The sequence below is a fragment of the Eublepharis macularius genome, chromosome 2, assembly GCF_028583425.1.
Source record: "Eublepharis macularius isolate TG4126 chromosome 2, MPM_Emac_v1.0, whole genome shotgun sequence".
Classification (NCBI taxonomy): Eukaryota; Metazoa; Chordata; class Lepidosauria; order Squamata; family Eublepharidae; genus Eublepharis; species Eublepharis macularius.
In genome coordinates this window covers 50,277,597-50,302,282 of record NC_072791.1, presented here as the reverse complement: position 1 = coordinate 50,302,282, position 24,686 = coordinate 50,277,597, and the positions used below count along the sequence as shown (strand labels likewise).

The 24,686-nt window shown below is 40.2% G+C and overlaps 1 protein-coding gene across 1 annotated transcript in view; it reads right to left on the bottom strand.

Annotated features, from left to right (window-relative positions):
• Nucleotides 1-2,863: 2,863 nt before the first annotated feature.
• Nucleotides 2,864-24,686, bottom strand: part of BAZ1A (bromodomain adjacent to zinc finger domain 1A) — a 71,969-nt gene continuing 50,146 nt past the window's right edge. Inside the window, exons 21-28 of the mRNA XM_054971087.1 lie at nt 12,380-12,528; nt 10,977-11,057; nt 9,579-9,826; nt 9,290-9,504; nt 8,179-8,660; nt 6,457-6,599; nt 3,705-3,792; nt 2,864-3,155 (exon numbers count right to left, since the gene is read on the bottom strand). Coding sequence (XP_054827062.1) covers nt 2,965-3,155; nt 3,705-3,792; nt 6,457-6,599; nt 8,179-8,660; nt 9,290-9,504; nt 9,579-9,826; nt 10,977-11,057; nt 12,380-12,528 — 1,597 coding nt within the window. The 3' untranslated portion in view covers nt 2,864-2,964. The remainder of the gene's footprint in view (nt 3,156-3,704; nt 3,793-6,456; nt 6,600-8,178; nt 8,661-9,289; nt 9,505-9,578; nt 9,827-10,976; nt 11,058-12,379; nt 12,529-24,686) is intronic.

The window sequence follows — 24,686 nt, the reverse complement described above, 5'->3', positions numbered from 1 at the left end:
GCCTTTTCTGACCTACCACCAGCAGAAAATTTTCCAGGCATTCTTGCCTGACGGGTCCAGGCCCTTGGGCTTTTTCTCTTTCACTGGCCTATTGAGAGGTCTAGAAGAGGCTGAAGCCTGGGAGTTTGGAAAGTCTAGGCCACAGGCTTGCACTTTTAGAGGCCTGGGAGATGGCTAGGCGTGCCTTTCCTGACATTCTGCCATCTAGGCTCCTGGGCATTTCTCTTTCACTGGCTTGTTGAGAGGCCCAGGAGGGGGCTGAGGCCTGGGAATTTGGAAAATCTAGGCCACAGGCATATGCTCTTTGAGGCCTGGGAGGTAGCTAGGCCTGCCTTTGCTGAACTCTGCCATCCAGGCCCTTGGACATTTCTCTTTCACTGGCCTGTTGAGAGGCCTAGAAGGGGCTGAGGCCTGTGAGTTTAGAAGGTCTAGGCCGTAGGCTTATGCTCTTTGAGGCCTGTGAGGTGGCTAGGCCTGCCTTTGCTGACATTCTGCCAACAGAAATTTACCCTCCAAAAGGAGAAATGAAAGTGAAAGCATACCTCACAAGTCCTGGCTGAAAGAGAAATAAAGGAGGGCTCCTTTTTATTTAGAGCAAGCTGGCTCTGAGGCTTCTGCTACTCGTCTCCTCCCTCCTTCCTTTCGCTGCCCCCATTACTCGCAGGATCAGTCTTACCGCGGTTCAGTCGGGGCTGCCGGGGTTGGAGCAGGTCCTCTGCTGCTGCTGGAGGCTGCTCCTTCCAAGCCTGAGGGAGTTCCCGATAATATCAGTCTCTACAACAGGCTACCGCAGACTCAAACACCACACCCTCTGGCCTTCTGAGGGGGGGGGTACTTCCAACCCAAAGGTGGGGAACCTCGGTGGAGTTTTGTGGTTATGGCCGTGGAACCTAGGAGGAACCTAGGGCCATCGGCTCTAATGCTCGCTGTCGCTCCGAGTGAAATGGGGATGTGGTAGGTGGTAGGGCCTTTTCTTTCCCCTGTGAGCTCCTCACTGCCTGTGGCCTCGGCCTCCCTGAGTACTGGGATTACAGGCGCGCGCCACCACGCCCGGCTCATTTCTGGCAGTTTCTTCTTCATCAGGATCACTGCGCTCTGCAGAGCGTTGCTGAAGACGTCCTGCTCGGATGGCAGGGCCAGAAAGACTGGTGATTCCAGGGACAAGCCCCTCCCCTCCAGGATCAAAATCAGCTGACTGAACCTGCCTTCGGAGAGGAGAAAATATATCCCAAAAGTAAGGACTGCCCCACTCCTAGGACCTCCGGAGAAAGGATCTTCCAACACAAGAATAACTTGCTTTGGTGGAGGTTTGCTAAAACGAGGTTTACAATATACTCTAATGTTTTTCATTGCAAACTTCAACAAATTTATGTGGTATAAAAATTAACGCATTGATTTCAGATGTTGTCTTTCTGGTTCAGACCTTATAAATAATAAGCAATTTCTCTGCATCATTCAGCATTTTCCAATACAAGCATTATGGGTGTCCTTGGGTGTCCAAAAAGTAGCAGCAGCATTCTAATAAGTCTCATTAAATTTGTGGTACTGAAAATTGTGAGTAGTGGGCACTCCATCAGCTCATTTCCAATACTTTTCTATGTAATTCCTTAAGGCACCAAGGGATGGAGAGAAAATTTTTAGCAAACATGCTGTTGAAGATTTTACCTACACGCACACACATTTTCTCCTACTTCATTTGCCAACCAGTCTCTCTCTTTCTGTGGCACAGACCCAAACCAAATTTAAAGCTTCTCGCTAGCTCTTGATTATTATATTGTAATATGTTGTTCATACTACTCATATTGAAAGCAGCACAGCAGATTATACTGCTCAATATTAAAAACTTGTTCTCTTGTATCTAGACAAATTTACAAATTCTCAAAGATGGTTTCAGGCAAAAGCAATTTTATTGAAATCTTAAATTATCCAACACTTGGGAATTATTACCAATGTAGAAAATGACATCAAGGCATTTCTAAAAATAGCATTTTTAGCTAAATTGACAAAAAAGGCAGCTATGGCTAAGACATAAGAACAGTGAATCATACATGATAGGCATTGAGACAGTCCACACTAGATCAGAAAACATTAAAAAGTTATCATTTATAATTTAAGATAAAACCCTGACTAAAGAAAATTCCTGCCATCCATTCTCAGCTTCATCCAAGAATTGGACACCGATTAAATACAGAGAAACATGTTGTATTTTGAAAAATGTTTATCTTTATTTTTACACTCAAAAGTTGTACAAACAAACTGATACAAGTCTGAAAGTTTGTTTTCTTGCTGGAAGAACTGCCAGGTAGAAGTGAATAATAATTATTAGAAGCATAACACACAAAACAAACAGAAAACAAAAAATTAAGGAATTCTTTATCCTCATAGTAAAAATTTTATAAATACAAAACAAATCCACAAATTTAAATGCTAAATAAATATCTACTTAGAGTCAGACTGAATCTCTCCAACCAAAACTGGCACAGTAATTTAAAGGATATAAAACTGTACTTACTAATGTGTAGTGTCAAATATATGTGCTTAAGCAACTTCTCGAACATTTTTACTGGTGTAGATGATTTTTATCCTAGTTGGAGCCCTCATAAAACAATGATACAGCTCTTACAAAATCTAAAGGACATGACAATATTACCTGGTGCCAAAGAAAAATATTTCTGGAAAGTATTTGGTACACAAAAGCATTCTTTAAAAGTACAAAAACTACTGTAAACCAGTACTGTATTCAATACACATCTATCAAAGTTATTAGACACAACAAAACTGTAGCAAAGATAATCTTTCCTACATTATCCTGAGTGCTTAATAAATCGAGAACATAGTGCAGACCACACTTTTAAGATGTGGTAGATGTTATTGCTTTCAATAGATAGGATGGCTGCATGATTTAAAGGTTTAATTTCCCATGAAATTATAAAGATTTCCTCTAAGTCCTTTAAAAGGAAAAAGCTAGATTCGGGATTTCTTGGCTGCTGGAGCAGCATAGTCCATGTTACCAGATGCAAGAGGAAGTCCAAGCTTTTGAGCCTGGATGTGGAAAAATGCCTGAAGTCTTGATCCAGCCTTTGCTTCACTTGTATTGCGTGGGTTGTACTCAAAACAGTTTGAAAACATCAGCTCGATGTCTTCAATGAATTCAGCTAGGAAGAAAATGCAAACGAGCCCTTTAGTGTATCAGTACAGTACAGTGATTAACAGCAAATTAGGACTAGGGAGACCTTGATTCAAATTCCCATTCAGTCATGAAATTCACTGACTTTGGGCCAGTAACTCTCTCTCAAAGAAACCTATCATACAGGATTGCTGAGGTGAGGAGAACAATGTATGCCACCCTGTGCTCGTTGGAGAAATGGTGGGATAAAAAATGCACTAGACGTGTTATAAAATCCACAGATATAGAAACCAAGCCAATGGTTTCAAAATATTTTACATGAGAAGTCAGAAGCTATCTCTGGGTTTAAAACCTAGCTAGGCATTGCACATTTTCATTTAGAAGTAAATTTTGCTTAACCATGTGCTTTGCTGTATCCTGAATACTCATTGCCAGTGGCCCAGCCCAAAACTCTCACAGTGCACTGGCAGTTTCTATTGCACTAACTGAGAATAAGGTTCACTACCATAAAACCATCAGGAGTCCATGCAATTTAAACTTTTTGAGAGGAATGAGTAAAGGAGTCAACTTTACTTACATGCTAGCTTGTATTCACATTTGTTTACTTTTTCACGTATTATATTTAAGGCAATTGGTTTTTTTATAATGTCATAGTAATCTGGTACCTGAAAAAAGCACACCAAGAATTTCTAATTAATAGAAGCATCCAATGCAAAAAACACCCCCATGCTGTACGTAATCAAGAGAAATTATACCAATTTCTAGGCTAAAAAAACACACTCAGAACTGTTATATCTTTTCAGTCTGCCTTCCCAAATATTCCAGAAAAGGAGGCAGACAGAAGCAAACAGGAGAATTTTGAAGCAATCATACATTTTTAGTCCTCCACCACTTGTGATCAGGTTAGAAGGTATGACCAGTTTTTAGATACAAAGTATAGAAATATATTCTAAAAGTGCATACACTTTTTATTTCTCTCTCGTGATGTTCAAGGGAGAGATTGAATTGAAATATAAACCAAGATGTCTCTTCTCATTGCCAATAACAGATTACAAGTTTCTCCATTTCTGGAACTTAATATTGACCTTGCTGCACCCAGTTGATCTCCCCCCTGCATTTAACACTGTACAGTTTATTTTTAAAGCCTTCTCAAAAGTCTTTGGTTTTGTCACACTACAAATCCAAATGAGTCAGAATACTATTTTACTGTAATGAATGACATGTTGCTTTTAAAAATTCTTTACACTTATTTTTGTGTAATAGCAAGTCAAAGCAATCAACATTTGCTTTGAGCCACTATTTAAATAGACTGATCCATTCTAAAACATCAATGAATGACTGTATTTAAGTCCTTCCTATATATAAGAGATCTTTCTCCCATTGTAATGTAGAGTCATCTTTTTACTAAGAAGTCACAGTGTGGAAGAGATTAGGCAATTTGAAAGTCCTACCAATCTCCTGCACCAGTCTTCTATGAGAGTATAAAATTATATTCTTTCTAATAATGGAAAACTACAAATGGAATGTTTTTCACTACGATATTGCCCTCTACCTGTAGGAGGTACAGTAAAGTGTTCAGTATAACGAAGACTTCAAGAACAAATGGCAAGGAAATTGCTGAAAGTCCCAACAGTCTAATTCTGAAATAAAATAGTACTAAGAACTTGCACCATACTTCCATTATTGTCATAATCAAGTGCCAAGGTAAAATCAATACCAGTGCATTTATATTAAGCCAGATATTCTCAAATCTTGCTGTTTTCAGGTGTCTACTAAGGAGACACAAGGCCATCTGCAATTGTTTGGATCTGTATCAATCTGTTTTCAAGCCTGGTCACAGGGCTGAAATGGCTGTGGTTATCCTGGTGGATGATCTATGCTGGGAGATGGACTAGAGGAGTGTGACCTTGCTAATTTTCCTGGACTGCTTGTCAGCTTTTGATACTATTGAGCATGGTATCCTTCTGGATTGCCTTTCGGGGTTGGGATTGAGGGGCAGTTTTGCAGCGGTTTTAGTCTGACCTTGAAGGTAGGTTTCAGAGCATGGTACTGAGGGCCTCTAGCCTGGTTCCACAAAGTTCCATATTGTCCCTCTCATCCTTTTCAACATCTATGTACAGCCATTGGAAAAGATTATCTGGAGATCTGGGGTGAATTGTCACCAATATGTGGATTACGCTCAGTTTTATCTCACACTTTCAGCATATCCCAGGTGCCTGAAGGCAATATTGGGATGGATGAAGGCAAACAAGCTGAAACTTAGTCCCGGCAAAATGGAGGTGCTACTGTGGGAGGGAAGATTTGACCCAGGAGGACTAGGGATATCTCCTGTTCTAGATGGGATTGCATGCCCCCTAAAGGAACAGGTTCATACACTGGGGGTGCCGCTGGAGCTTCTGTTGGATAAACAGGGCAGTGGTAGCTTCGGCTGGTGAGCTGGCTGTGGCCCATCTTGGGCAGGAAACATCTTGCCACTGTGGTGCATGCTCTGGTAACATTCAAATTAAGATTACTGCAATGCACTCTATGAGGGGCTAACCTTGAAGACTGTCTAGAAGCTACAGTTGGCACACAATGCTGTAGTCAGTATGTTGACTGAAGTAGGTTGTATGGACCATATTATTCCAGCCTTCTTCCATCTATACTGGCTGCCAATTTCCTTCCAGATCCATTTCAAAATGCTGGTATTGACCTTTAAAGCCCTATATGACTTTGAGGGCAGCATACCTTAAGGACTACCTTCTCCCATATGAACCTACCTGTCCACTCTAGTCATCTTCAAAAGCCTTGCTTCAGGTGCCACTACTATCTGAGGCTAGATGAGTGACAAGAGAGAGTCGTCTTGGTCATGATGCTAGGCGTTTGGAACTCCCTTTCCAGAGAGATTAATTCGTGTAACTCTGTCATTGACTTCCACCAGCGACTGAAGACTTTTCTGTTTTGTTTGGCATACCCCCAGTAAACTATATTGTCCCTCCTCCCTGGTTGTGTTTGTCTTATGTCTAATATGCTTTTATTGTATTTTTAAATATTTTACATACATTTTAAATTGTTGCTTAAATGTTTTAAAGGTGCTAATGCCATGATGTTCACCATCTCTGAGATCCTATTTGGGTGGAAAGGTGGCATATAAATGTTTTAAATGAATAAATAAGCAAAACATCATAATTATTGTAATAATTATTATGTGAAACTAGCAAACTTTTAGTTCCCGATAAGAGTCAAATGCAGAATCTGAATTCCCACTGCATGTTTATGACTATTCCTGAATCAGAAGTAAATGCCAATTGAACACCACTTTCACCACTCTGAACCCAACCCAAGTTTACCTGGATTTTTGACACTAGCTTCATGAAAGGCCAGCTATCATCATGACGCACCAGTTCCACTACAAGCTGCTCAAAAGCAGACAGTTCATGGACTCCACCCTGACGACCTGAACTCCTCCTATTTAATGGTATTTGAGGGCATTCTGAAAAAAACAAACAGCATCACTGAACCACTTGACAAAGATATAATGCCAATGTTAAACAGAGTATAGAGTCATGTCAGGGAAAGCTAATCAACTGAAGAAATAATGTAATTTTGTTTGCTGACAATTTGGCTAGGATTCTGGGACACCAGGATCAATCTCTACTCTGACATGGATCAAGAGAAGTTAGCCGTGTTAATCTGTAGTAGCAAAATAGTAAAGAGTTCAGTAGCACCTTTAAGACTAACTAACTTTACTGTAGCATCAGCTTTCGAGAACCACAGTTCTCTTCGTCAGATGCTGACATGGAAGCTAGATGGGTGAACTTGGGATAGTCACTCATTCACAGAAGCCTGCTTCATAGGGTTACTGTCAGGTTAAAATGAAAGAGGGGAGACCTGTGTCCCCCAGTCTGAGCTCCAGGAGGAATAGTGGGATAAAAACTTTCAAAGAAAATAAAGGTGTCTTTCATTGAGGGATACTCAGGTAGTAGACAAAAGAAAACAGTCATCTCATGAGTGACTTTCTTTCAGACAGTGGTTTATAGAACTACTCTTGAGATTACACAAAGGTACATCTCCCTTCATAATCAAGTATCCATTTTTCTTCTCCTCATCCTTGAGAGCCAATTTGGTGTAGAGGTTAAGCACACAGGACTCTAATCTGGAGAACCGGGTTTGATTCCTCACTTCTGACTTGAAGCCAGCTGGGTGACCTTGGGTCAATCACAGCTTCTAGGAGCTCTCTCAGCCCCACCCACCTCACAAGGTGTATGTTGTGGGGATAATAATGACATACTTTGTAAATCACTCTGAGTGGGTATTAAGTTGTCCTGAAGGGCAGTATATAAATCGAATGTTATCTACTGCTTGGATTTCAATATATATTTTCACTTTCTTCCTCACCAATGTTTTAGGCAAGCTTTTAACTTTTTAATCAGGTGATGTTCATCGCTTTAGCTGTATTTGGCTTCTTCCTGTTTAGATTTTTTAATGTCATGCCCAACAACTCTTTCAACCAGTCATCCTACCAAAGCAGATACTAGAACAGCTCTTCCTTTTAGAGAAAATGTACACAACTATATAGCAGCTTCTTTAGCCATTACAGACATCTGAGGCTATCCAGATCATTTAAAGACCCTCACTGCCACAGTAATGCTTTTTTAAGATAGAAAATTACACCCTGGATATCCATTAAGGATAGGTACAGCAGAAGAGAAAAACGATCATTGGTTAAACAGACTGCAACCCAACTCAACCAACCACTTCCACTCCTTGTACTGAAGTTAAGAAAGCTTTCTGGCAATTTCCCATTTGTTTTTCAACTAGGTAACCTTTCTCCCTAGAGAAGGCTTTAACAGAAGTGGGGAGGTGGAAGCACAGGGACAGAAGATTCTCTTGGATCCAAAAAAGTCTGTGGCTAATTCCATATTTGTAAACACAGAAACAAAGTAAAGTTGAATGAGTCTGCTCAATACTTGAAAGCAATGGTAAAGTTCAACTACATTCCCAAGATCTGACATCCTCCAATTAATCTAGGAGAATTAGGCTCAGTTTTATTTTAATAAGAACTAACTTACCGGCAGATTGTCGATTCCTACCCCTCTTCTTAGGCTCAATGTTTTGGGGAGAACATTTTTCTGTAGAAAATGCAGGATTTTTCAGTTCATTGTTTGTAGTATTAACAATTCTGAAGCCAAGAGAACTGGAAGGACTGCTGTTTGGAGTATTATCTGTGGTCTTCCTTCCTCTACGTTGTCTTCGGGGACTGGTTAATTCAATAAAGGCATCTGCTTGTAGCAACCCTCGATTCTGACGAGTAGTACGACTATTGAGGCTTAATGATTTTGTTACTGATGGAGGAGCTGACTTTGTCTTTCGTATGCCCTTCCCAGTGTTTTTACATGAAGATCCAGCTTGCTTAGGTGTATTCTGCTGACTTCGAGAACTGTACCGTCCAGTAATTTGTTGCTGGCTGCAGTGACCCAAGTTGATGGGGTTAAGTTTTGCTGCTCTTGTTCTTAATGAAAGTTTTACCTGAGGTTTTCCTGATTTGGATACGCTGTAAGAAGTTACACAAGTCTCAGTGACCGAGATAAACATGGGAGAATTGCATTGGTAAAGTTATGCTTTCCTTTAATGGTACCAATGTTCATCTATATATTGGTGTATTCATGTACGTTTACTCAAGCTTTTTTCACTAGCTTATTGAAGACATGTATAATTCTTTTTCAAAAACTTCATCAGTACAAAGACATGGCCAATTTTAGAATGTCAGCATGTCCTTGCAAACTAAGAATTAAAAGCATTGCAACTCACTATCTTACATTTCACTGCAATCAACAGAGCACATCCTATTTCAATACAGCTATGGTTATAATGCTACAAATATTTACTCAGTGGAACATACTTTTGAGCAAATATTCATAGAGAATGAAAGCTGCTCCAGATCATAAATACATAAATATTTAGCTGTAAACCTGGGTGTAGTAAGTACAAGGTATACTGAAAATAAGTTGCATATAGTACGTTTTGTACCAAAATACATGGAGGTACTGTACAAATGGGAACCTCCACTCATTTCAGTATCCGGAAACTTTATTTGCAGGTCAGGCTATGTGCAGAAAGAATTTCTGCTGGTACAGAGATCTGTATACAGTCTCTGGATATGGCTTACAATTGCTGATTTACCTTTTTTCATCATCTTGAGAATCAGAGTAATCTTCTTCATAGTCATCTTCCTCACTTTGCCCCACTTCCTCATCACTCATTTTATCTTCTTCCTCTTCAATCTGTTCTTCAGTCTCTTCATCACTTTCCACAGAAGGTCTTTGTCTAGAAGAGAGACGCCTAGAACGCTGCTTGGGTCGACATTCTGGACAAAACCAGTCTCCATCAGGTACAGCCTAACAAAGGGCAAGAATGTTTTAGTAAGATGTCCTTACTAGTTCAGGCTACTTTAAAAAAAAATCTAGGTTACCTTGAGCTTTGGCCTGATACAGTAGATATGATAACCTCGATCACAGCCATCACATAGCACCATGCTTTCTGCATCTCCTTTCTTCCTGCACATTTTGCAGCGAGTATTTAAAATAGATTTAGACCAGATTACACTTCGCTCCAGTGTTGAGAGGTGAAGGAAGATTTGAGACAGGCTAGCAGAAGTTAGAAGGGATTCTCGCCACCGGTCCAAGACTGTTCTATGTGATCGGCTACTATCACAGCCGTCTTGCAACAGAAGGAAGAAAAAAAATTGAAAAGCAGTTATAGTACATACCACACATTTATCCAGTTTTATTAGAAGAAATCTGTAATCTAGCACTATAGACTGCTTCACCAAGGCTGCTTCACCAAGTTTTTAGAATTCAGTGAACATGGCAGCAAAAATGTAGATAGTCATGAACAGCAGGTGCTTGGACTCTGTAGAAAGTCCCTCATGAAAATTCCTCAGTAAACTTAGTAGTCCAAATGATAAGAGGGCAGGCCACTTAATGGATTAAAAACTGATACCAAAACAAGAGGAATAAAACTTTTCCTCAAATGAGAGAAAGCAGCAGGGCCACTCAGGGATGAGTTTTGGTACTACATGCTGCTGTTTAATTTCTTCCCAAATAACCTGAAGTCAGGAGTGAGCAGTGAAGTTTGGGATGACATCTAGTTATTCATGATAGTGAAAAGCCAAGTACAATGAAGAGATTTTAAAGAACCTCACCAAACTGTATGGATGGGTAACAAAACAGCAAATTAAAGTAAATGTAAAATGATGTATACTGAGACCATAATCCTAACCATGAGGGAGTCTGAACTTGTGGAATCTTACCAGGCAAGAGATCTTGGGTGTAGTTCAATGAAAACATCAATAGAGCAATGAGACACAATTTTCATGCCTGGGATTATTGGGAAAGGGATTGAAAATACAACAGCCACTATCATATTGCACTTATCTATGTCTCTAGTTCCGAACATTGTCCCAGAGCAAGGGTCAAAAAAACTGCACAGTGGAATGGTTGCAGAAAGGGGAGCGGTTCTCCATCAATTTAAAAACTGGGTGGTTAAAACTCCCAAAATGTTAATTACTACTTGCCTTTTTTCTAATCAAGCATTACTGTATCAATTCAAATGACACAAAAAAATGATGGTATGCCAGATTCAGATTTGCTGTTATTTTACAGATAAAATACACCAGAATCTAAATCAATTTTATCTTTAAAATCGTTTTTATGCATTACTCCATTGGAAAGTTCAGACCAAGATTTTGTGGTTTCAATGCTGTATTAGCCACACTAAAGTGGAGGATTATGGAACGAACATGGTAAGCAAAGTTACAACAAAAAGTAATTACTGAAATTTATATATGGAAGAACATTAATAAGTTTACCATCTTTTTGACTAGATGGATCATCTTCTCGCTTCCTCCTTTTATCCCCTTTTAAATCTCTCTTATTTTCCTCTGCATCACCTAGTATTAAAGGTGTAAAGTTATTTCAGCATTGTTTTGATAGCTACTGTAACTTCTTACTAACATAAAACTAAGATTTGGTTGATAAATTGGCCCCCTATTTGGACTCAACAAATCTGGCAACACTTATCCTTGCCTCAGTAATCTCAAGGATGTATTACAGTAACATGCTCTACATGTTTGAGCCAGTTTGGTATAGTGGTTAAGAGCGCAGGACTCTAATCTGGAGAACTGCGTTTGATTCCCCACTCCTCCACTTGAAGCCAGCTGGGTGACCTTGAGTCAGTCACAGCTTCTAGGAGCTCTCTCAGCCCCACCCACCTCACAAGGTGATTGTTGTTGTGGGGATAATGATAACATACTTTGTAAACCGCTCTGAGTGGGTGTAAGTCATCCTGAAGGATAATATATAAATAGAATATTCTTATTATTCTTATTCTTATGTGGCTGTCCTTGAAGACAACCCAGAATGTGCATATTCTACCAGCTTTAAGAGCTCTGAACAGGCTGCCCATTTGTTTCTGGGTCCAATTAAACACACTGCTTATTGCTTTCAAGGCCTGGGACCCTCTTTATCTGCAAATCCCACCTGTCCCAATATATTTTAGTGCAGAGGCTCCATTCATCACATTAAGGCCTGCTTAAGGAGCCAACACATGCAGATTTTGTCATTATCTGCAGAACCAGACCTTTTCTGCAGTGGCTCCTGTATTATGGAGTGGTCTTCCTAAATCCATCAGGAAGGCCCCCAGACTGATGGCATTTCAGTGCCAATGTCAGATGGAGTTACTGAGAACAGCTTTTTCAAATGCATAATTTTACTGGCTAGGAAGGGTATATTGTATGACCTTTGATTTCCCATTTTAATTACTCTATGTGACATGTATTTTAAACCACATTAATTCATCCTGAGTCCAGGAGAAAGACAGGTTAAAAATTCCTTTAATAAATTGGCAAGATGCCCTTAGACACTCATATTTAAGGCTATTTACAGATCAGTGATGTTAGCACAGTTCAGCAAGCACAAAAATACTACTTCATAAAATAAGTATTTCCTATTGTGAGAGGAATGACCTGTCTTAAGGATGGGTCACATATACATACCTCATTTGATTTGTTTGTATATTCTAAATTTGGGATTGAATCATACTTTGCCTGACTCATATTCAAAATAAGGGAAAGAAGTGACCCTTAGGCCCATATGGCCAACACCCACACAATTCATCTTTTCTTTAGCAGACTGACTGTACATATGCATCCAGCAGCTAACCATGTAGTAGCTGTTTTAGAGAACAGATCAAGTTATAGGTGTAGGTGCTTACCAAGTGGGGCTTTCAGGAACTTGCGTTCAATGCCTTGTTGTATCTGAAGCAGTGCAGCTGCCAAGTAGCGGACTATATTATTCACGGGCTGTGGAGTGCTTGCATTAGTTGAAGCAGTACTTGGAGGTTCAGATTTGAGTCCAGTCAACCTAGAGTACATTAAAAAGTTATCAGTTTTTTCACCCTGAAGTTACATGTACTTTATATATATATATATATATATATATATATATATATATATATATATATATATATATATATATATATATATATATATATATATATATATATATATATATATATACTCATTCAAATCATGGCAGTACACTTGAACTGAGACATTCTGTGCACTACAAGTTACAGTGTACTTGGTAAACAAAAGGTCATGAAGAAATAAGAACATCAAACCAAGATTTAAGAACATTACAAATAACATAAATGAATAATTGTGCCCTAAGAAAAGTTTGAAAAAGAAGCAGGACCACTTTATACAACATGAATTTCTAACACACAGACTTCTACATCAGTAACTATATTGTATGGTTTTGATTTTGGGAGCTACCTCAGGCAGCTGTCTGGAGAGAATGCATACAGTTTCTAAATAAATAAGTGTATATAACCACCATGCACACTCTCATGTGCAATGAACATATTTATCTATCTATTTTGGGATATGTTCTTGCAGCAGGAGCCAGCAGCCACTAATTGTGGCTTGCAGTCATGTGTATACATTGCAAAATATATGTGTACATGTGTCCCACATGAAGTAATCACAATACTCTTCATCTGTGTAAGAAACTCATCCTGTAAAAGAGCCATTAACAGACTGACTAGCTATTCTCATGGTGATTACTTGTCCTCAGAAATTCTGGTGCCAGTCCTGTCCCACAAAATGGAAGCAAAAGGAGCAGTGAGGGAAAAGCAATTTAGCAGATATTTTAAGTGATAGAGACATCTTCCAACCAGAAGAGTTAAGCAAACATACCCATCAAAGAGGTACATCCCAACAGGCATTTCCTATGCACAGCAACTGGACTTTCTACCAATCACTGTATTTTCTCAATCAAAAAGAGTCCTGTAGCACCTTTAAGACTAACCAATTTTATTGTAGCATAAGCTTTCGAGAATCAAGTTCTCTTCGTCAGATGCATGATACAGAGACTAGTCAAATATAGAAGAGGAGGGAGGAGAAGGGGAGGAGAGAGAAGAGGCAATTAGGGGGGGAGAGGGGGAGGGTGCAACCAAAACATTCCTTTGCTAGTATATGTAAACATCTCCTTTTGGTGTGTGGATCTGTTGGCTTCAAAGGAGTTTGCCCTGTTAGTTTGTAGCAGCCAAACAGCTAGACCATCCAATTCCAATGCAGTATGGGCCTTCGATAGCCACAGCTCTCCCCCTCTTCTGTATTTGACCAGTCTCTGTATCAGACATCTGACGAAGAGAACTTGATTCTCTAAAGCTTATGCTACAATAAAATTGGTTAGTCTTAAAGGTGCTACTGGACTCTTTTTTTTTTTTTGAAAAATTTTTTATTGGGTTAGAATCCATTATTTTTTACATTACGTTCAATTATCCCCAATTTTTCATTTCTAACCCCCTCCCTTTCCCCCCCTTTTATTGACTTCCAACAGCTTTCCAACCCCTTGTCCCTTTTCCCTTACTTCAATTTAATTTCTCTATCTAAAACAAATATATATTCTCCTTTATTCTAAGCAGTACATCCTTAACTATTTTTAATATTCTATGCCTAAACTGTAAGTCCTCGTTTCCATCTTGGATAAACAATTTATCCCAATTTCTATAATTCAGATATTTCTATAAACCATGTAAATCATACATTCATTTAAGTCAAACAATTTAACTTATACTCCATATATTGTTGTCTTCTTATAATAGTTCTTCATTATAATTCAATATAACTCTCATCATATATTCAATCAATTTGACTCATCTTTAACCTTAGACATTCAGTTTGGCATTATACAGATCATACCAAAGAAAGAAAATATTATTGGTTACTCAATCCTTATATTTAAACCTTATAATTAATTATTTTCTATCAATGTTCTATTTGTTAACCTTCATATATCTATATATATATCCATCTATTAATCTAACTGCTTATAAATTCACTTTTATCTCTTCTCCCCCCCGGTAAAGTCACCCTCCTCTGCACTTTGTTATACATCAGTAGTTCTCAAACTGCCACAGTTTTCCTCCCACCTCCCATTTCTTCTCCAAATATTGTTTCAGCTTCTCCCAATCTGTGTTAAACTGCCCTGAGTCCAGATTTCTCAATTTTCTTGTCATCTTGTCCATTTCAGCCATATACAGCAATTTGTAAATCCAATCTTCAGTGGTTGGTACTTCTTGTACTTTCCATTTTTGCGCGTACAAAAGTCTAGCCGCTGCCGTCATATAAAATATCAATGTCCGATGATGGGCTGGAATTCCCTCCATTCCCAAGTTTAGTAGCAGGAGTTCTGGGTTCTTATTAATTTGAAATTGTAAAATTTCACTCATTTCCCTTATTATTTCCGCCCAGTACTGCCTGGCTACCTCACACGACCACCACATATGGTAGAGGGAGCCCTCATGCTTCCTGCATTTCCAGCACTTATTAGAAATGTTCAAATTCCCTAGCGCAATCTTCTTTGGTGTCATGTACCAACGATAAATCATTTTGTAAATGTTCTCTTTAATACTAGTACATGTCGTTGTCTTCATTGTAGTCTTCCACAAGTATTCCCATGCCTCCATTGTTATTTCTTTGTTAAAATTTATAGCCCATTTCACCATTTGTGTTTTAACTGTCTCATCCTCAGTATACCATTTCAACAGTACTTGGTATACCTTGGATATTCTTTTCTTGTCCTCTTTAAGAAGGGTCTGCTCTAGTTCCGAATTCTCTATTCGTATGCCTCCCTTTGCAGAGTCCGAATTATATAAGTCTCTGATCTGTCTATACTGGAACCAATCATAATGAGGTGATAGTTCCTCTTGCGTCTTTATTCTGAGTTTAGATAGTTCAATTCTAGTTATTTCTTTATAAGTTAAACATTGTTCATTATCAACAACTCTCGGGTCTATCACCTCATATGGAACTACCCACAAAGGAGTTCCTTCTTGTAAATAAATTCTGTACTTCTTCCAGATTGTATATAGACTTCTCCGTATATAATGATGCAGGAACATCGAGTTGACCTTTACTTTATCGTGCCATAGATATGCGTGCCATCCAAATATTTTTTTGTATCCCTCTAGGGCTAGTAATTTCTTGTTCTTTAATGTCATCCACTCTTTCAGCCACACTAGGCAGATTGCATCGTGATAGAGTCTCAGGTTGGGCAGTTGCATTCCGCCTCTTTCCTTTGCATCTTGTAAAACTTTCATTTTCACTCGAGGCTTCTTGCCTGCCCATACAAAATCTGATAATTTCCTCTGCCATTTTTCAAATTGTTTAGAGTCTCTGATGATTGGTATTGTCTGTAGCAAAAACATAACTCTTGGTAACACATTCATCTTAACTGCTGCAATCCTACCCAACCATGACAGATTCAGTCTATTCCATTTAATCAAGTCTCTCTCTATCTGAATCCATAGTTTTTCATAATTGTTTTTAAATAAGTCTATATTCTTTGCAGTCAGTTCAATTCCCAAATATTTCACCTTGCTTGTTACTTCACAGTCCGTTATTTCCGTTAACAATTGTTGTTTCTGCTTAGTCATGTTTTTACATAATATCTTTGACTTCTTTTTATTAATATAGAAACCTGCCAAGTCTCCAAACTCCTTAATCTTATCAATCACTTTTGGCATGTTCTCCAGTGGGTCCTCTACGATTAACATTATATCATCCGCAAATGCTCTGACCTTGTATGAATAGTCCTTAATTTTTATTCCTCGAATTTCCTCGTCTTGTCGTATTTGTATCATCAGGATCTCCAATACTAAAATGAACAACAGTGGAGACAACGGGCAACCTTGTCTTGTTCCTTTACTAATAGTCAATTTCTTAGTCAATTCATCATTCACTACAATTGCTGCAGTCTGGTCTCTGTAAATTTCCTTAATTGCTCTGATGAATCTTTCTCCCAGTTGTAGCTTTTCCATAGTGGCAAACATAAAATCCCAATTTAAATTGTCAAACGCCTTTTCAGCATCAACAAAGAAGAAACCAACCTCTTTGTCACAACGCTTGTCATAATATTCAATAGCATTAATCACTGTCCTTAAATTGTCTCTGATTTGTCTGTCTGGCAAAAAACCTGCTTGTTCCTCCTCTATGATTTCCGAGAGCCACCCCTTCAGTCTCTCCGCCAGTATCTTCGCAAAGATTTTATAGTCATTGTTAAGTAACGATATCGGTCTGTAATTTTTCACATTAGTCAAGTCTTGGCCCTCTTTTGGGATCAATGATATGTTCGCTTCACTCCAGGTATCTGGAATCCTTTGATCCCTTAAAACTCCATTGATCACCTCTTTTAGGAATGGTGCCAGTTCATTGGCCATTGTCTTATAAAATTTAGCCGTAAGTCCATCTGGCCCTGGCGCCTTTCCTAGATTTGCAGATTGTATTGCCTTACTTATTTCCTCATCTGTTACTTCACCGTTCAGTTTATTTCTCCAAGCTTCCGAGATTTCTGGAAGTTTCATTTTCTCCAAGTATAACGCTATTGATTCTTTCTTTACTTCTTTCTTATTGTACAGCTTAGCGTAGAATTTATAAAAGGCTCTACTAATGGTAGTCTGTTCCAAATACGTTTTGTTGTCTTCACAAATTTTGTTTATTATTTTCTTTTCCTTTCTCTTCTTCAATTGCCATGCCAGGTATTTCCCAGGTTTATTTGCACCTTCAAATGCTTTCTGATTCAGTCTTTTAAGGTTCCACTCCAATTCTTTGTTACTCATTGCTGTCAGTTGTTCTTGAAGTATTTTAATTTCCTGAAATAGTTTCTTTTTCCCTGGTCTCTTTTTTAGCTGTATTTCTTTGGCTTTTATTTTCTCCTCAATCTCTTGTCTTTTTTCCTCTTTTTTCTTTCTTGCTCTGCCGTTTAAGTCCATTAGTATGCCCCTTATAACCGCCTTATAAGCATCCCAAACTTTGTCAGTTGGTACCTCTTTGTTCACATTATACTGTATGAAGAACTTTGTCTCTCTTCTCAATATCTCCATGTTCTCGTCTTCTTGTAGCAAGTCCTCATTTATTCTCCATGCTTTCCTTTTTCTCCTTTTCCCTAATTTCCACATAATTGGGTTGTGATCTGAGCCTATCATCGGCATTATTTCTACCTCCTTAGTCCATAACGCTAAGTCTTTTGAGGCCCAGATCATGTCAATTCTCGATAATGTAGAGTGCCTTGCAGAATAAAAAGTAAACTGTCTGCTTTTGGGATATTCTCTCCTCCATACATCTTCGAGAGTCTCTTGTTTAATCAACTCAAAAAAGAACTTTGGTAATAATTCTCTTTTATTTTGTGCCGTTATTGTCTTTTTATCCAATTCCAAATCTGTCACTCCATTGAAGTCTCCAGCAAGAATTATCTGATCATATGAGAGATCGTCTAAATGCTTCTTCAAATCCTCAAAGAAGCTCTCTTTTGCACCGTTAGGTGCATAGATTCCGACTACCAACACTCTCTTTAGGTTCCAAATACATTCCACTGCTACAAATCTGGCTTCCGCATCTTTCATTACAAATTTTGGCTGTAGCTCCTCTTTTACATACAACACCACTCCTCTTTTTTTCTTGTTTGAGGCCACTACAAATTCCTTTCCCAATTTTCCCAATTTTAAATATTTTACATCCTGCTTTCGAATATGAGTCTCTTGCAAACAAACAATGTCACATTTTTGTTTTAATAGCCAGTGGAAAATATTTTTCCTCTTATTCGGTGAGTTTAGTCCATTTACATTCCAAGATAATACTTTACACTCCATACTCATAATCTTGTTGGTCTTTTTCATTGTCCCTTATAAATCGCTCCATCTCCCGCTCAGATCTAATGCGCTTTTTGACACCTCCAAATTCAAAGGACACACCTTCTGGAAGCTCCCATCTGTACCTGATTTTCATGTCCTTCAACATCTGGATTAGCGTTTTGTATTTTTTCCGATCTAGCAACACTGATCTGGGTAATTCCTTCATTATGATAATTGTCTTGCCATCAATCTCCAATGGATCTTGAAACTGTTTAGTCACAATCTTCTCTTTCATGTTTCGTGTTGTAAATTGCACAATCACATCTCTTGGTACTTTCCTCTGGGTTGCAATTCTCGAATTCACGCGATATGCCACATCAAGGATAGCCACAACTTCCTCCTCCTCCTTCCCCAGGTATTCAGCTAACACCTCAGTCATCTGTTCTTGCGCTGTCTTTCCTTCTATCTCCGGCAAACCGCGAAATCTGAGCTGCTTTTCCATGTGTTTACTTTCCGCAATCGCCATCCTTCCCCTCATCAATCTCATCTCCGTTTGTTGCGTGTCTGCTAAGTTCTCCATCGCTCCTTCTACTGTTTTAACTCTCTGCTGCGTCCCTTGTAGTTCGTTTTGTATTGTTTCCATACCTTTCTTCACCTCTGACAGCTCCGATTTTACTTCTGACAGCTCCGATTTTACTGTCTGTTTAACCTCTTTAATCAGCTCCAATTTCATGTCTTTAAATTCCTTAATCACCTCTAAAAGTTTTTTGTCCAGGTTTTCTATTGCCGATTGCCACTCTTTTTTCGACATCGTGGGGCTTGCTTTAGCTCGCTCCCACGAGTCCGCTCTCTTCCTTAACTCCGTGGCGTTGAATTTGGTACCTTTTTTATTTCAAATGTCCCGGTCTTCTTGCGTAAATTAATTTTAAAAGGTCCAAAATGTCGGGCGTCTTTTCTCTATGGTCTCTCTATGATTTTGTAATCCAAGATGGCCTACTTCCTTTTCCGCTGAGGCCGCGACCCTTCCCCTCTCAAAGATGGCGATTCTCTTCTTCCTGCCCTCTAGCAAGGGCCGGTTCTCTCCAGCCACTCTATTGTTGTTACGCACTTCCTGTCTCCCGTCTTCCCACAGCAGATCTCGCGATGGTGTCTTTTTCTCACAGCTCCAAAACCACAGGTATTCAAAACAATAGTCCAGTTTCTTTAATAACTTCTTTAAACTTAGTCTCTTTTCAAATACAACTCCTGCCGAGTCTTCCCCTCCTTTTCACTAGTCTGTTGCAGTTTAAAAATCTACTTTTTTTCCTCTCTCTTTTTATCAATCTGTCCCGTATCGGAAGATAGTGATCTTTACCTTCCCTTCACTTTTCTCGGGTTGTAATCGCTGTTTCGATTTTAAGTTCTCCTCTCCACTTCTTCTCCCAATCGAAGCTTGGGTATGTAGGTCTTATGCCAGCCGAATTGGCCCCAAAACTGCCGCAGAGATTTTAGCCGACCCGTCGCAGGGTGGGACCTCAAGGATCGGGAGGGGGCCCGTTGCGCAGAGCCCCCCCTCGTCCGAGATCAACGCGCCCTAGGGTCTCGAGCGTTCTTTGCCTGCTCTCCGCCTGAGAGCAGTCGGCCGCGGGCTATTTTCACCCCGCCGGCCGCTTAAAACGGCAGTCCGGTCAGCTCCGCCACTGGAGCTGCTTCAGACCTCCATAGATCCCAAACCGGAAGTCGCTACTGGACTCTTTTTGATTTTGTTGTCACCTAGGGGCTATGTCGGTCTGCGTTATGGCTAAATGATCACACCAGACACTTGCGTGGGTTTGAAATGGCCACAACTTTATTGATTACAGCTATATGGAGCATTGGCCTGGCATCTGGGCTGGATCCCCGTTGGCATCGTAGGCCTTCCTGCCGACCGATGCATCCCCCGCCAGCCTCCCGCTGGCCCGTCGGCTCATTCTGCTCCGTCGCCGGCTCCGCCTGGCGACCCTTGCTTCCAGCTCCGTCGGGGTGAGCAGTCCCGCAGGCCAGCTCACCCTGATGGGATCCGGCCCAATGCCTCAAAAACCGCCAACCCATAAAGTTGTGACAGAGCCCCCTCAATAGCTCTGAGTCTGCGGAGGGTGGGAGGGTGCTAGTTGATCCGGCAGATGCTCAAACAGCAATGGCGCTGACCATGCGGCTGGACCCTCACAGGATGGACGCTCCGCCTCCGCTCCGGTCCCGCCTCCACGCTGTCCGGCCCCAGGTGCCAACCCAGCTTGCAGGCAAGTCTGCCGCTTCCTTTACCACAGACTAACATGGCTAACTCCTCTGCATCCTCTGTATTTTCTCAGTGACTTCATAAGGGCTTTCTAGCTCTACATAAGCAGGATCCTGTTTGCTAGCTATTCTATTTTCTGACTGCTAGCACATGGGTAGACATTTTGCTGCTAACGTAGAGTGGGGGTGGGGAATAACCTACACTTTAATTTCAACAAGCTGTACAAAGTAAGAAGGAGAGACAAGAGGTAGGGCATACAAGAGCCTGGAAATTAATCAAGTTTGTGCCCATCACAGACTCTGACATCTAAAATTGTCTAAAGCCTTCTAAATTGGTTTGTTTTGTAGAAGATAAATCATTCTTAAGAATTGTGTAGGGAAAAAACTACAGCCTTGTGATCTAAACACAAATCTAGATAATCAGTCTCACAGTGGCTGAATTCCACTATTGTTGTTTTTGTTGTTGTTGCTGCTGCTGCTGCTGCTGCTGCTGCTACTACTACAACAACAACAACAACAACAACAACAACAGGCTGAATTCCACAAACTTAAGCTAAAGTACTAGGAATTCAAAAGAAAAATCACCAAAAGAGTTTTAGTTGGCTCTGGTTTGAAAATAATTGTTCAAAATTTCGTCTTTTCTTCCAGATTAACTCTAAAAAGCTTCAAACAACAGAGACTATATGTCCAACAACAAACTGTAATTCAGCTTACTGTTTCACATTCAGTATCTTATTTTATTGTTCAAACCTACCGCATGCGCGCACACGCTCTATTGTAATAGCTTCACATGTAAAGCTTTAAAATGTAGTAAAAGCCATCGTTTTAAATTTAGAATTTTATCCTGTCCTCCTCTAATAATTATACTGTGGCTTTAAAAATTTAATTTCTATTAGTGTTTTAACTTCAAAAGATAAAGTAACTGCAATGGGACTTTAATAAAATGACTTTGGAAACCTATCATCCAGATGTTGGTGTGTTCGGAGAACAGATCAAAAGAACAGATGTTGCACACACTTTCGATGCTTTGAAGTTTCAGCCATTATTTTGCAACCAAACACATCTTTAATATTTTATCACTCCAATAAACACAACCTGAAACGGAGAAGAGATTGCTGTCTCCCAACAGCACAATTTCTTATCGTTAACAAGGATTTATTTGCTCAGCAATCTGTGGAGTCAAAGGCATAAATATACGATGTCAATATTACTACTAAGACTGCATCAAACTTTGCAATCAAATCTCAAGAGTGAAAGCATTACTTTGGAGGAGGGGGAAACTCTACCCCCAAAAAACCCTTTTGTAGTTATCCTCTGCTATTTTCATCCACTTCCTCTGCTGCTGCCTTGACTTCTTTCTCCATTCATTTGACTTGTTCTAACTATCAAGCATTACATGATTAATGTGAAGTCACAGCATCGCATAGCCAAACAGATACGGCAGTATAATATCAATAGAGGGTGAATGAAGCCACTGATCTACTGTGGTTGAATGATGTGGAACGTGCAAGGACTTGCTGGAAGGATTTCACTTTCCCCTGCACCCCCTCCTCACTCCATTTCCTCTTTCCTTCCTCCCGGCAGCCTTCATATGCTCACCTTTTTCCTGCCCCCTTCTCTCCTTCAAACCCACTAAACAACTCACCTTTTATCTGCCCCCCCCCATCATCTATATTTATTAATTTACTTCCTTTGTATACTGCTTTTCGCCTTTCGAAGCAGCTTACATCATTCTCTTTGCCTCCACATTATCCTCACAAGGCTGAATTTGTGTTACTGGATCAAAGTCACCAAGTGGCAAAGTGGCTATTCAAACCTTGGTCTTCCAGATCTTACTCTGAAACTCTAACTACTATGCTACACTGGCTTTTGTGGAGGATGGACTGCTGTTGAACAGTAGCAGAAAAAAGCAAACAAGCACATGTGCCAAAATGGAAGGCAGATGCTAAAGACAAGAATATTGAGTGACTAGTGGAAGTGTATATGCTTGGACTGTGATATAACGACTGCCAGGATGAAGAGATGAAACGGGCAGATTGCTGGCTTGCGTCGCAGTTGTTTATCAATTCTTCTCTGCCACCTCTCATTGTTATCATATGAGACCATATACACCGTTTCTCCAAAAGAAATTGATTGCACTGAAGACCTTCTTGCATTGTTATACCATAAACTTAATGGGACTTTGGTGATTACTGTATAGACCTCTGGTCAATTCTAGGCATATAGCACTTTAATATTGCACTGGAATTCTTGTTGAATTATATTTGAATTACTTTTATATGATGCTTTGCCCTCTGTAATCACCCACCCTGTGTGTGTGTGTGTGTGTGTGCGCGCGCGCGCGCGCACACACACGTTTCTTTTGTTCAAGTTGACTATAATATTGCTTTAAATTTGATTGATTTACAATAGAAACATTAGTTAGATTTCACGGCTTGTTTGCTTTTTTCTGTTGAACAGTAGCAAGCAGACAAGCCTTGGAGAGTTATGCAAGTCATGTAGTATCAGTTGTTGGGTGGTTATTTCTGGCTGCAAGGAGTCCTCCCTCAAAAGCCAAAACAGCCCTGGAAAGGCTATTCGTATATAAGATGGTAAAATAGGAGAGTGCATCTAGAAAGCTCCCATTTCAGTTTTGATTCTGGGGGTTCCGGATCAATCACATCCCTTTACTGCTTTGTTCTGGTTGGGGCAGTGCCGGCTCAGAAGTGATCTGTTTAGTTTTTTCATGAGTTTAGGTCCCTTGCACACGTGTTGGCTGCACATGCACAAACACACGGTCTTCTTTTCAAGGGGGAGGCTTTGGAGCAACTGTTTTCGCATGCAACAGCCCCAAAATCACACAGAAAGCATTGAGTTTGAGAGAATGCAACAATGGGGAAGGCGCATGTCAAAGTGAGTGTTGGGCAGCTGCGCACACACTGTTCTTTCTGCATCGTTCAAAACCTTATCAATCCAGTGAGTTTCTCCTCAAGTACATGAAAACTCACAAAACAATGAACGCCAAAGAAGGAGTTGGAGGTGGTCAGGCGCACACAATGGCGGGAAACAAGAGGCACCAGCACAGTGTGCAAGAAGGAGAGCGCTCTATTGCCAATTGGACCAGCACAGCGAATTTTTTTAAAAAAAAACTTTCCTACTTCAGTGACAAAGCCAATAAATTTTACCCTTGCATGCTACTGTGATACCATGTTTCCCTGTGTCTTACAGTTTCATTTCCACAATGAGGCAAATCCTCCTCCCTAATTTCCTACAGGAGCCCATGTCAGCATGGGACTATCCGATTAAACTGTCTGGCAGCCAGCTGGCCCTTGCACTTTGCGTAAAAGCACACAAAAAGGGAGGGCTAGACAGTGGTTTTTCCTTCATGGGAAGGGAAGCAAAGGGAGGATGGCCCTCTTTCTCCCTATTTTTTACTAGTAAAAGTAGGAGACTGGACAGGTTGCTGGTGCCAGTCTCCCTTTCCAAGTAAAACCTTTTACCCAAGAGTAAACTGAAGAAGATGAAATGGTGGGAAGAACTGAACATGTTCCCCAGCTCAGTCCTTCCACATGGAATACTGATCTGGAAAGACTTGGAGGTGCATGCATGTGTGAGTGTGCAATTTACACTACCTCTCCATCATTTAACTCTGCGTTAACAGTTTTAATCAGGAAAGCCCCCCAAACCAAAAGGTTTTCTGGGCAAGAAGAAATTCCTCCTGGGACTCCTCAACCCACTATCTTCGGAGGACTTTGGAGTAAGTGGCCCTGGTATGGCACCTAAATGAAGAGCAGCAGCAGCAGCAGGTCACTGGATGGACATGAACTAGCTTCTACATGCCTGCAACCTCCTGGCTCTTCTTTAATAATTGCTTTTTCTTTCCATTGTTTACCCTAATCTGCATAACATGAACTTCTGTGGTAGCCGTGGGACTCAGAGCCTGCAGGAGATCCCTCCATCCTCAAACACATGCATGCATGCCTGTGTGAATGTTGCCAGGACGGCCTTTCCTTGTGTTATGCATAGCAGGAAGAATTACAGTCCAGAGATGTGCCTCACAGTATGTGCAGCAAGATCCCAACCTTCCTCCTCCAGAATACTATATAAGACTTCAGAGATATCCACTCCCTCTTTTCTTACCCTGCCCCTCATT